Raw genomic sequence first — 13,404 nt, 5'->3', positions numbered from 1 at the left:
GGAGCAATCAAGGAGGGCTTCTGGAAAGCGGTGATGCCTGAATTAAGTCGTGAGGGATGAGTGGAAGGTGTCATGGGCCTGCAGGAGAGAGAGGGTGAGGAAACATCCAGAGAGGGAGCACAGTGTCAGGTCTGGCCATTCCTACAAGCCGTTGTTATGGTGGCCTAGGAAATCCTTCAAAGCAAAAGGAAGGCAGTGTCTCCTATGAGCGTGAGCCACCATGACTACACCTGTGAAATCAGCTGTCGTGTGATATTTTGTCATCTGCAAATTCACTAAAAATCTTGTGAAAAACATGTTTTTAATTGAGGTGACAGTCACACAACAGAAAGCTACCCATTTTAAAGTGAATCATTCAGTGGCATTTAATGCCTTCACAGTATTGTGCGACCACTACCTCTATCTAGTTCCCAAACCTCTTCATCAACCATAAAAAAATCCTTTATCCATTAAGCATTTACTCTCTATTCTCACCTCTCCCAGCCCCTGGCCACCACCGACCCACTTTCTGTCCCTATGGATTTTATTCTGGTTATCTCATATAAATGGAATTGTGCAGTATGTGACCTTTTGTAACTGGCTTCGTTCACTGAGCACGTTCTCAAGGTTTCATTTGATAATTTATGTCTTTTCCAGTTAAGGAGGAGAGAACAGAGCGTGGACCGTGGTCTAAATATGACCCAGCATCTCCAGCCCCTGCCTGGGCCCTCTCCCTCCACACCTCTTCTTCCTCTTCCCTTAGGCATGTCTGACCCTCCTTCAGGAGCCAGAAGGCGATCCACAGGCCTGGGTGTGTGTCCTCACTCTGCTGTGTCCCTTGACGTGTTCCATTCCCTCTGAGCCTCAGGCTTCCCATCTGTAAAATGAGATGGTTGACGCAACAATGTCACACACTTATCACAACTGAACTTTACACTTTGAAGTGGTTAAGATGGTAGATGGTATGTATTTTTTATCACAGTTTTTAAAAAAGCAATACAAGGAAAGAACTTTAAAAATGAGATGGTTGAATTGATCAATTGATGGCTAAAGGTCACCCAATCCTATAGCACAATAAGACCAAGGACTCATGACTGAGAGTCATGGAAAAGAAAGGCTGGCCAAGGAGACAAAGGAAGGCAAGGAAAAGTCCAGTCAAGGAAGAGAGAGAGGGAGGGAAGGAGGAGGGGATATGGAGAGAGGGGGGATGGGGAGAGGGATGGGGGGGAGATAGTAAGAGAGGAGAGACTGGGGAGAGGAGGGAGAGGGGAGAGAAGGAAGGAGAAGGGAAGGAGAGGAACGGGGAGGGGGAGAGAGGAGATGTACAGGGAGAAGGGGGGAGGGGAGAAGGAGGGCTGTCCTGCAGTCTTTCTCTGCCTTGCTTTGCCCATAGGTTTATTTCCAGATTCTCAGTTTTTGTCAATCACTGTCGCTCTCCAAACTTCAGTCTGATCTCTAATACAATCTGTGGATTAGTCTACAGTACTGGAGCAAGATAGGAACCACTGGGTTTTCAAATAGATTCAGCTTCTGTGATTTACGATATCTTTTCAATAGAATTTGACCCAGAACCAGAATGAAAGCAATACAGAGCAGATAAGAAAAAGCGATGATTCAACCATGTCCTTAAAACACGTTGGTCATGTCACCAAGGGCTTTCCCTCTAGGGGCCAACATCAGGCCTCCCCCCATTGGCTGAAGGGACACCAAGACGTGTAGGAGGCACCAAATAGTCCAGATTTGCTTAGTCTGGTTTCAAATATCCAGTTCCCTGTTCCCCAAAGCACCCTCTCTTATCAGAATATGAACTGCAATTTTTGGCCTACAAGTGAGAGCCCGATGAATATGAGTCTTGAACCCCAAGGGAAGGCTGCAGTTCCTGAAAGACTAATTATACACCAGCAGGTGCCCCTGAAGTACAGGTGAATAAGTGGATTTAGATGGCTTTATAAGTAGCAATCCAAGAATGTTTTAGAGAACAGTGACTGTCCACACATAGCCAAAAATTAAAACATCAGTTTGATTTATTCTCCTTGGAGGCCCTCCTGGAGAAGCTGGATGCTGGTGTTTGTGCCTCAAGCTCCCAGCTGAAAAGGCAGCTGGAAACACAGAGAGAACAAGTGGAATATGGGGCCATTACCAAGGTAGTGATAGAGGTCAATGCAGGGGCTAGGAGTGGCATATGGTCAGGGGGGAGAAACCAAGGAGGGCTTCCAGTAAGTCGTGGCATCCAAGCTGAGTCACCAAGGGTGATTGGCAGGTGGATGGCCTGGCAGGAATGGGAAGGCAAAAAAGCCTCCAGAAATGATAACAGTGGCTGTACTTGGGTAGCAATAGATATTGGTGACTCCCGCACCCTAGCCCCTCTATTTTCCATTGTTTCTATAAAGAGTATATATCGCTTTTATAATAAAAACATTTTTTAAGGAAGTAAAGGTAACCATTTCAAAAGACTTGGAGAGTTTTCATGAGAATGTGGTCCATGTCTTGGTGGTGGAAATGGAGACCCCTTCCCTCTTGTGCCCCTTCCAGCAGCCTCTCTCTGTTTCTGGTGTAATAGTTTGCTGGGGCTGCCACAACAAAGGACCCCAGGCTGAGGGACTTAGACAACAGACATTCATCTCCTCACAGTCGTGGAGGCTACAAGTTCAAGATCAAGGTGTCAGCAGGGTTGTTCCTCTTGAGGCCTCTCTCTTTGGCTTGCAGATGGCCATCTTCTCCCTGCGTCTTCACATGGTCTTCCCTCTGCGTGTCCGTGTCCCAATTTCCTTTTCCTATAAGAACAGCAGTCACAGTGGATTAGGGCCCACCCTAGTGTCCTCATGTTAGTTACCTCTATAAAGACCCTATCTCCAAAAACAGTCACAGTCTGAGGTCCTAGAGGTTAGGACTTCAACAGATGAATTTTCGGAGGACACAATTCAGTCCATAGCACTGGGGTACAGATAAATAGTTCAAGATGAGTCTTTTGTTTTCCCCCATTGCGTGGGAGAGTTCAGAACGTTAGTATTTACTTGATTTTTATGCAAGGATGCTTGATGCTGGAGAGAATGCATGTGGATTGTTAGAGCTCCTGGGCCCACCTGTGGGGAAGTACCAGGCACCACCGTCCATCCCAAGAGCCAGTTAAGAGCACACTGGATGGAAGTCCTGGAAAAACGCATGGAAATTTATCACCCATCTCCTGCGGGTGCTCCTGCATGCACGCATGAGTGTGTACACACACACACAAACCACATAAACAAACACACAAACGCACACATCACATACACACAGAAATACACAACCTCTTTCAATGATCATTCTAACTCTTTGCTATAGGATGTGGGTTGTTTTGGTGATGGGAGCCAGGACAGATGGAGGTAGAAGTGGATTGAGGAAGAGATGATAATGTGAGAAAAGCTGCTGCCTTTAGAACCTAGGATGGCTTTATCCGTCTGAGCTGGGCTCAAGACAGGGTGTTGTCTGCTCCCCTGATGTCAGCAGGTGTCTGGGAGCCAAGAGAGCCCTTAAACACTCTGCAGACCAACCTCTCTCTGCTTGTTCACACACATCCCCCAGCACAATCCGAGAAGGGAGAGTCCCAGGTACTGCCCGTTACCAATTTCTACCAGATTTTCCGACTTTCACAGTCATGACCTTGGGGTGTCCTGCTCCCCTTTATAACTCCAGCTTCACAGGAACCAAACCCTTCCCTGATTTTCTCTGAGCACCACTGAGATGGGATGGAATTTTCAAGGGAGGGACACAAACTCAGGTGGCCAAGAGCCCTAACCACCTGGGTTTACAGAGCCCCAACCCTGGCTTACTTGCCAGAGTCCTAGCTCCATCTAGGACCACCCTGGCTCTCAGAACCCACTCTCAGCCCCTTGTACCTTTCACATCCTCCACCTTTCCTTCTCCCTTGTCGGTAGCTCCTGACTTCCCCAGCAAGGACACTGAGTCCGGCCTCGGAGACCTTCCTGGGAAAACCAGGGGTGGCACTCCCTGGTTCCCCACGTTTCCATTCACAAAGCCACTCTGGGGTCCTCTCAGTGGGAGGACTGGGTCAAGGGTAAATTCCTCACAATGATAACGACCCTGATTATCATTTCTGTATCCTCCAAAGCCCTTACTCAGAGAGGGTCTCATTTAGTATTCAACACAGCTTCCTCTTCAGCTCCATTTTACAGATGAAGAAACTGAGGCCCAGAGAGGCAAAGCGACTGGCTCAAGGTCACACAGTGGGTAAGTGGCAGGGACCCAGAGCTGTCTATCTGCATGCCTTTAGCACCTTTGGGACTCTCTATCCCTTGGCCTCTTTCTCAGTGGTGAAATTGTACTTAAACACAAGTGAAAGGCAGGAGGGGAAACAAGGCCACAGGCTCAAGATCTGGCTCTCAGGAACGGGGCCAAGTTTCCTTCGAGTTAATACACATCATCTCACAGGGCTGACCTCATAAATATCATTAGATCCTGCAGCCTCCACCCAGCTTGCCAGGGCCCTGGACGTGAGGAACTCTGTATCCTGTTCCCAGCCACAGCATGTGGAAATAGTGTGAACTAATGAAATATCACCAGCAAAGCTAAAAGCTGAATGCTCATCTCCTGGCAGATGGCAGCTAGGAGACTGCTGACCCACACACACTGGTCTCTTTCCCTCCACCAACTGGGAGGCCAGAGCGGGCTTTAGGAAGAACACTGGACAAGGGTGGAGGCCGACAGACCAGGCTTTGGTCTCTGCATGCTGTGTGACCTTGGGCAAGTGACTTGACCTCTCTGAACTTAAGGTTTTTCATCTATAAAAAGAGGATAATGGGATCGATTTCGGTAATATATACATGGAAGTGTTCAGCTGAAGGCCAGACACAGTTTGGGGACCAAGGGGATGGAAGAGGCGAGGTCAGTGTGGGGATGTGACATCCATCTATCTACCCAGCCCACCTCATCCCTGTTCAGAGTAAGAAACACTGAAGCTAGGAGAAAATTTCACTGGGCACTGCTGCTGCCTTTAAGTAGAGGCCCAAGGGGGTGGGAGTAGCTGCCTGTTAGGCCTCACAAGGATCAGGATGGGGCTGGAGATCTCAAGTTCAGAAAGGCCACTTTGGGCCCCAAAGTGAATCATTCTTGAGAAGTTCGCATGTATTCTGTCATCAAACTCACCAAGGACTTAGGGCATAAACCGCCTTAGTGCCTGGCATGTTTGGGCATCCCCCGACCCCAGAGACTAGCTCAGTGAATAGTTCATGGCTTTGACCACCCAGAATCCCTTACCTCCTCCCCACACAGTTCCTACGGTGTAGACTTGAAGGTGCCTTGCATCCCAGGTCTGTGCAACCCTTGTAATTGATAGTGACCAGTTTAGGGGTGGTATATGACCAAACCAAGCTAATCACAGCCAGTGAAACTGAACTCTGGGAATTTTGATCAAGATCTTAGGGTAGTGGACTCCCTTTTCCCCACAGGACTTGGACCTGAAAGTTTATAGCACTGCAGGGGAGGGCAGTGCTGTAATCCTCAGGGGACAGCCAGTCTGAGAAGGTGGCCAATGCAGCACAAGACAATGCTGAGAAATAGAGAGAAACAGCATTCTCGTGGCAGTTGAGTTCTGGATCAAGCCATACCTGAACCTTCCTGGCCTTAACAGTCACATGAGTCAATAAATGCCCCTTTTGCCTTTTTTTTGGCATAGAATTTTTCTTTCTGCTTTGTGACCTTAGGCAAGTCACCTAACCTCTCTGAGCCTTGTTCCCTCATTAGTAAAATCCTGAAGGCAGTGCCTACCTTGTAAGGAGTGTTACAAGGACAAAAGCATGATGCAGTGTGCACTGCATGGTACTCAACCAATGAGTGTGATTATTTCCCCAGATCCTAGCCAGGGATCTTCCTCTAGGGCTCGTCAAGATGCTGCATTTCCGCCCCCCAGAGCTCAGCTGTGCCTGTGACTTGACCTCCCTGATGACCACCAAAGCTCTGTGTCCAGCTCGACCTCTCTCCAGAGGTCAGAGCTCCTGGGCACGTCCACCAGAATGTCCTCCAGGCGTCCCAAACCCAGCACAAGGTTCTGGCTGGTTCACTACTCTCTGTGTGACTTGGGTCTGTCACCTTGATCTTGGTTTCTCCACCTATAACACGAGAAGGTTGTAGTAGATCATTCCAGAGGTTCTCCCAGCCCTAACATCCTAGGACTCTCACCTCTCATGTATCATCTCCCCAGCTTGACACCACTTCCTCCCCAGACTTACCACCTTCAAAAGCAGTGCGGCCATTCTCCAATGAACCCCAGGTTGAAAACTTAGAGTCAGCTTGGTCTTGTCCATCTTGTTAATCACAGCTCCCAAGTCTGGGAGAGTCTCCTCAGAGATGCTACCCTATCTCTACACCCCTCCCTGATGCCACTACCATCACCCTAGTCCAGATCCCTAGCCCTACACATCCGGTCCAGCACTGGCTTCCCCATCCAGTCCCCTCTCTGCTCCTTCCATCCTTGGAGCCAATCAGTGGTCAGTGAAGGACCGGTGCAGCTTCCCTCCCAACCCACCTCTGCATGGAGGCTGGGCGTCCTAATGTCACTGTCAGGAACTAGACTGCCCTATTGACAACGTCAGTGCCTGGAGATTCTTTTTAAGGCTGGGGACGAGAAGAGGAAGGTTTCATGGTGTTCATAGTAGATACTCAGTAAATATGTGTTAAATTCATTCATTCCCTCACGCTTTCCAAAACACACCCCTTGGATGGTCATCTCCAATCCAAGACAGATCACCCCAGAGACCCAGTCTCATGAAAGCTGTGGCCACCCTCTTCACAAAAGAGCACTTGCACGTGACTTTGGGAATATAATTTCACAGGGTTCTTAGTCCCGCAGTCCATTATAGAGCCAAGTTTACCCCTGTTTGAGCTCATTTTACAGATGGAGAGACTGAGATGCCAAGAGAGGAAGGAATTTGTTAGAGAACATGCAGACCATGTGTTTCTGGGAGGCACTAGGTCATCTTATGAAAATGCTGGGTCCACTCGCAGCTCCGGGTCCATAGCTTTGAGTAGTCAATCACGGAACCCCTAACATCTCAGTTTCCTCACCCATGAAAGAGGGACCAGGCCTGCACTGCAAGGCTGTAGTTAGAAGATGGTGTAGGAACAGGAACCTAGCCCAGCCCCGTGCATGGAAGACAATTCCTGTTCCATCCTTCTGCTTGCTTATTCTCTTCCTTTCCTTGTAGACTTTTGGAGGCTGGAGATGTTACTGCCATCTCGAGTGGTCACAGAAGCCTTCATGGAAGAGGAGAGCCCTGCCTGAGCCTCAATTTTGGGTGCTGGAGGGAGTCAGGGACCAAGGGTTATTAATAGGCCTGGCTCGAGGGGCCCAGGAAGGGTGAATGTGATACAGACATCCAGCACCATGGCTGGGGAGTACCTGACACCAGAAGGGGAGGGGGCCGGGGGCAGAGGGGAGCGCCACGTCCCAAAATAGCCAGAGCAGAAGCTTATATAGGTGGCCGTCCTACCGCTAGGCTCACTTCCTGACGGGACCTCCCACTGGGCCTGCCCTTCAGTGCAGGTTCCAGCCCTCCACCGCCACCTGAGGTGAGTGGCAGCTACTGGGGTCGGAGGAGGATGGAGGTATGCAGCGGGGAGGAGGCCAGCTGGAAGGGACAGCCACACGTCCCCTGCCCCCAGTAACACAGGCTGGGGTGGGGGTGGATGCTCAGAGGCGGGCAGCTGTGGAGTGTAGGGCTGAGAGTACAGTCCCTGGGGTCTCCATCCTAACTCCTGGTGTGACCTGAAGCAAATCCCACCCCCTGGCTAAGTCTCGGGTTCCCCACCTATAGAACGAGAGGGGTGGAGCCAGACATCTGTGGGTTCAGGTGAGGAGGCCCCTGCCTGGGCAGAGGAGGCAGGAGGAAGGGGTACGGAGGGCTGATGGGCTGACTAATGACATCATCTGATGTTCTGGCTGGGTGGACTTCAGCCCAGAGAGGGTGTCAAGTTGATAGGAAGCTTCTGCAGCAGGGAAAGATGGAGGAAGGACGGAGAAGGATGGGGCCTCTATTGACGTTCCAGTCTCTGCCACAGGGGTCAGTGTTTGGGGACTCTGCAGGAGCCGGTCTCTGGCTCAGACATGTGGGACTTGACTAGGCTGGGTCCTGAGCACTGGAGGAGCTCCATGGAGGGGGTCGCTGAACTTGAAGTTAGCACACCCGGGCCTCTCTGAGCCACTGCCTTGCTGTGTGTTTTTAGGCCATTCACTGACTCTCTCTGGCCTCAGTTTCCCCACTAGCATAGCATAAGGATCCTTCAGCTGGGGAAGCAGATTCTCCAACCAGGTCCCTGGAGTGAGCTGAGCCTGGGGGTTGAAGTGATAGTACAGAAGCCCAGCATCTCCAAGTTAACAGCCCAGCTGGGGGCAGGGGCAGCAGGGGCAGCTGAGGGGTCCGGGGAAGGCCTCACACTGCAAGAGATCGGGTTGGGAGCTGCAGCCTTGGCGCCTTGGAAGCCAGCTGGTGGGCTGTCTCCTGAAGGAGCTGACTCACAGGGAGGGGGCCAGCTGGAGCCAGCAGCATCCTAAGGTTTCCAGGAGGGGCAGCCGTCCAGGGCCGAGCTGAGGGAGACAGTGTTGACAGCAGCGAGTGCGAGGGAACTTGAGCTACACGGCAGCTGGGCTGCTCTGCCCGGCGCCCCCATCAAGGACCACCATCTCAGCCCACCCACACCTGCCCACACCTTAAGTTGGAGTCTCAACATCCTGCCACAAGGGACCTCCCATACCATCAACACAGCAGAGGGAGACTGAGGCCCAGAGATGGGGAAGGTCACGACCCAAGGTCACATGGGGACTTAGTGCAGCCCCAGATCTAGAACCCAGGCCTCCTGACTCCCTGTCCCGTGCTCTGCACACTTTCGAGACAGCTGGTTGCAGCCTGAATCCTTTGGAGACCGTGGGAAAGAATGCAACTGGTCACTGGCTGCATAAAGATTAGGAAGTGTCACATTTCCCAGAGATGAAGTTCAGGCCATAAAACCTGCTTCGGTTGTCTAGAAAGTGTAGTCTGAGGGTGCCACCCTCTCCCCAGGCATAGGCCTTCTGGTCTCCAAGTGGGGGGAGGGTGTACAGAGACTCCAAGTAGCCTCTCCGCCCCCCCACCAATCCCCGTTGGTTTATGGGGGCAGGAGTCTGGACCCGCACTATACTCTCCTTGGCTCAGGAGACCAGGAAAGCAAGTAGTTAGTGGGGATCTGAGAAGTGTTCTTTGAAAAGTCAGACTACGGGAAAAAAAAAATTCTGTTTCTGTGTGTGCTCCCCTGGCCAAATGTGGGATGGGGCACCCGCTGAGGGCCCTAGCAGCACCGGCCTATCCGTGCCACCCCGTCCAGTGGGTCAGGTTTCCAGACCTCAGCGCTCAGATTTTGCAACATAAATTTGCATCCAGGAGAGACAGAGCGGAGGCTGAGGTAGGAGTGGAGAGAGAATGGGAGCAGGGCCAAGGGGCCCACGAGGGTGTAAGCCTGGCCCCTGCCAGTCCGGTATCCTCCCGGAAGCGGCGGGACATCCTCGGAGGTGCGCTGATCCGAGACCCTGAGCCGCACCAGGCCGGCGCCTCCTGCGTGCCCTTGACGGCAGGAGAACCCTCCAGATCCGGCTGGGGACGCGGGCGCCCGGTAAATTCCAGACGTTGCCCCTTCCCCTGGCGCCCTGGCCGCAGCCCCTTGGATCCCAAGGCCCCCCGGCGGGGCGGGACGGCAGCGGCAGGGCAACAGCTCGCCAGCCCGCCCGGCCGGCCCGCGCAGCTCGGCGGCGCGGCAGGACTGAGCTGCTCTGGCTGCGCGCAGAGCCCCGCGCCCCCTGGCTCTGCGCCAGGCCGGCGGGCGTGCGCCCAGCGCGCGGCACTGCAGCGCAGGTCATATGAGCAGAAACGATGAGAAAAGCACTTTTTAATCTTTTCGCACTTGCTCTGCCAGCTCAAACAGTTGCAGGATGTCGATGACAGACTTTCTCAACGCTGAGGACATCACGAAGGCAGTGGGAGCCTTTACCGGTGAGCAGCGCGCTTCCCTCCGCATCCCTCTCCCCTCATCCACCACCCTGGCCCCTGCACCCCGTGCGTCCCGCAGCCGGCCAGTCTTCCGCAGCGCTTCTCTGCCCACGCATCCCGCGGGGCGCTGGTGGAGCGTGAAAGAGGGTCTACGGCATTTCCCAAACTCTGCCCGGGGCCGGACTTGGCACAGGGAGCGGGCGGGGGAGGCCGTGCGCCCTGCCGGACAACCGAAACTCTCGGGCGCCAAAGGCCGGGTGGCCACGCTGCGAGGACCCAGGTCCCGGACCAAGGGCGAAGACAGGGGTGGAAAGCTGCACCTCTGGGTGCTTTTGGGCGCTCGGGGCTTCCTTTTCAAGACACTTGGAGGGGGGCTTCCTTTGCAAGGCACTTGGAGGGGGCTATAGGTGCGCATGCTTCTCTCCACGCGACCCCTTTCCAGACAGACCTCTTTCCTGGCTCCCTGAATGTCCAAGACCCTTCTCCGGGGCTCAGAGCTCAGCCCCCCGCAACGGATCTGCGAGGGAGCGAGGTGACCTTCCCGTAGCTGGCGCTCCGCTCTGCTCAGCCCTGCGAGAAGCATCCTCCGCGCTTGCAACTTCCAGCCTCCTCGGGCACCGAGGGAGGGGAGCCGGCAGTCTCATGTCTCTGAGCTGCCCTGGACTTGAGCGCTTAGCTGCTTACCTTCCTTCTCCCTCCTGTCACCCAGATGGGGAAACTGAGGCAGGGTGAGGGCTAGAAACTTGCCCAAGATCACCTGGCAGGGCAGCAGAGGAATTAGCACGGGGGTCACCTCCGGATCTTGTCCCTGCCCACTCCACCCCTCCCCTACCTAGTGTCTGAGGTGGACAGAGCAGCTTTCCTCCCCTCCAGCCCAGGGAGGGAACAGTGAGTCTTCGCGGGATAGCCCCTACCCCGCCACCCCCGTCCCCCACACACACATAAGTTACTTGGTCTAAAGTTTCCTTTCTCAGGTGTCCTTAAAAAGGAGCTCGGGACATAGAAAATTGGAGGAGGGCTCCCATTTCCCTTCTCTTGGCAACCCCTCCCCTGGGCATGAAGAAACTCTGGGAAGCCACCCTCCCAGGGCACTGCGATAGCCCACCCACCTCTTGACCCATCTTGCTCCCTCAGAGAAGAAACCTAACTGGGAATTCTTGGGGAGCCTTCCAACACCCGCCCTCATTCCCACCAGAATGGATTTCTGCAGCAAAGCGGGGGCTTCTGGGTCGTCCCCTTCCTCCTCCTACAGTGTGACCTTGAGAGAAACTTGTCCTCTCTGTGTTGATTTTCTATAGATTTCACACAATCTATGACCAAGAAAAAGGTCGACCCTCCCTTCTCCCCTGCAGCATACACACATCATGTTCACACCGCCTCCAATTACCCTGCCCACCCCAACTCAGCCGCCACCCAAAAGGCTTCATGGAAACCAGGAAGCCCCTCTGCCTTCAAATGCTACCCCCACCATTAGTGAAGGGTACAGTGGAGGGTGGGGTCTGGTTGGAGAGCCAGGGTGATGTGGGTGCAAGGCCACCTCTGCCACTGTGCGACCTTGGGCCAAGCCTCCTCACCTGGCCTGGGCTCCCTCAGCCCTCCCGTGGAGGGGTGCCTCTGCCATCCCACAGGACTGGCCCTGTGGAGGCAATCAAAATGCTGTGACACCCATATTCTCCCACCCTTCCCCAGGCCCCTTGTCTGTCCTCATTTTCACCCCCTCTCTCCACCCCCCAACAGCTGTCGACTCCTTCGACCACAAAAAGTTCTTCCAAATGGTCGGACTGAAGAAAAAGAGCCCAGATGAAGTGAAGAAGATATTCCACATCCTGGATAAAGACGAGAGCGGCTTCATCGAGGAGGAGGAGCTGGGGTAAACTGAGGCCTGCAGGGGCTGCCCAGCCTGCGGCTCTGGGAGAGGGGATGGGGGCTGGCGCTCTTGCTTTGGAGTTCCTGTCCAGCTGCCCGTCTCTCTGCACCCTTCACAGAAAATAACCATCCGTGCCTGATCGCTGTTGCTTCCAGAAAATAAAATCCTCAGCAGAAAGTGCAACTAATGAGATTAAACTATAGCCACTTAATATTGCTAATGGAATGATGCTACTTAATAATTGAATACAAACCAAGAGGCGGTTTTTCTCGTTGCCTAGCACCATAGGCAAGACAGAGAGCGCTCCCTTGAGAATTTCATTGATTTTTCATTCCTCTAAAAGGCAACTTCTACCATCCTGCAGACCCCTACCCTTCTGTACCAGCAGCTAGAACAGTTTCTGGGCAAGTCAGGGATGCAGAACCAGCTTTGGGGGTTCAGGAGTCCTAGGAGCAAGACAGAGAAGGTTATGACTAGGAAAATGCAAGATGACATCTGCAAAAAAACCTCCCACCATCACCCTCTTGGCTACCTTGCCCATGTCTGCCAACCCTTCTGTGCTTTATGTAACACTCTGGCCAAGACTGCCTTGAATTTTGTCAGAAAGAGAAGGGAGAGGGTGTGGAGAGGGGCTTTTCAAGTAGGGACTTCCCCATCCATCCTGTCTCTCCCTGAAACCATCCCACAAGGGTAACCTTTGTCTAGAACCTTCTCCTCCACCCTCCCATGCCCAATGTGCACACACACGCATGCACACACGCAGATGCTGACTTCTACCTATCCTCCAGGCATCACCTTCTCCAGGAAGCCTCTCCTGACTCCTCCCCTCACCCCCAGGTGAATGGATGCATCCTTCAAGCACGGCTCTCCACTTCCCCATCATTGCATCCATCACACTGTGTGGTCTCTCCCAGAGTACATGGCCTCCTCCCTGTTTTTTCAAGTGGCTTCCTAAGATCATCTCTGTGCCCCCCGTTGCCAGCATGACCGTGGCACAGAGAAGACACCTTTGTGTTTATTGTGTTGGCTGAATAAATAAACAAATGTAGGTGCCCTGGCTGAAGTGAGGGCAACCCTTCGCAGAGGACAGCCTGTCCTTCCCTGCACGCTTACCCGCGAAGCATAGCCATGGTGGGGCTACCTGGCCCAGCACAACGGCACGCGTGCTCGCTGCTCACCCCGTCCCAGCCGCCTGCTTCCCCTGTGCAGACGCCAGCCCACCATCCACACGGTGCTCCTGCAAGGCGACCCTGGCCTGACTCCCTCCCCACTTTCTCCCTTTCCTCCTCCAGATCCATTCTGAAAGGCTTCTCCCCAGATGCCAGAGACCTATCTGCTGAAGAAATCAAGACACTGCTGGCTGCTGGAGACAAGGATGGGGATGGCAAGATTGGGGTCGATGGTGAGTAGCCATGACCTGGGCATGTGGTGGATCTCAGGATGTTTGGATGCTAAAAGCTCAGAGCTATGTCCCTCCACCATGGGAAGGGGAGAAGGGGCTGTCCCCCACTCCCCAAGATTAGAAGAAAAAAGCCAATCCATTAGGTC

General features: G+C 53.3%; 1 protein-coding gene across 2 annotated transcripts in view; it reads left to right on the top strand.

The window, feature by feature from the left end:
* Positions 1–13,404, top strand: part of PVALB (parvalbumin) — a 74,934-nt gene that overhangs the window by 47,966 nt on the left and 13,564 nt on the right. Inside the window, exons 1-4 of one of the 2 annotated variants that reach the window (XM_082636160.1) lie at positions 9,525–9,615; positions 9,916–9,992; positions 11,727–11,859; positions 13,149–13,258. In XM_082636160.1, the coding sequence (XP_082492286.1) occupies positions 9,932–9,992; positions 11,727–11,859; positions 13,149–13,258 (304 nt within the window). In that variant the 5' untranslated portion in view covers positions 9,525–9,615; positions 9,916–9,931. Of the gene's footprint in view, positions 1–9,524; positions 9,616–9,915; positions 9,993–11,726; positions 11,860–13,148; positions 13,259–13,404 lie in introns of those variants that run through there. The other variant, XM_082636159.1, reaches the window with a different exon arrangement.

Source organism: Mesoplodon mirus (genome assembly GCF_964341445.2).
Source record: "Mesoplodon mirus genome assembly, chromosome: 11".
In the NCBI taxonomy this organism is placed as follows: domain Eukaryota; kingdom Metazoa; phylum Chordata; class Mammalia; order Artiodactyla; family Ziphiidae; genus Mesoplodon; species Mesoplodon mirus.
The sequence above is the reverse complement of the archived record's forward strand: the minus strand, read 5'-3'. Positions and strand labels throughout refer to the sequence as shown.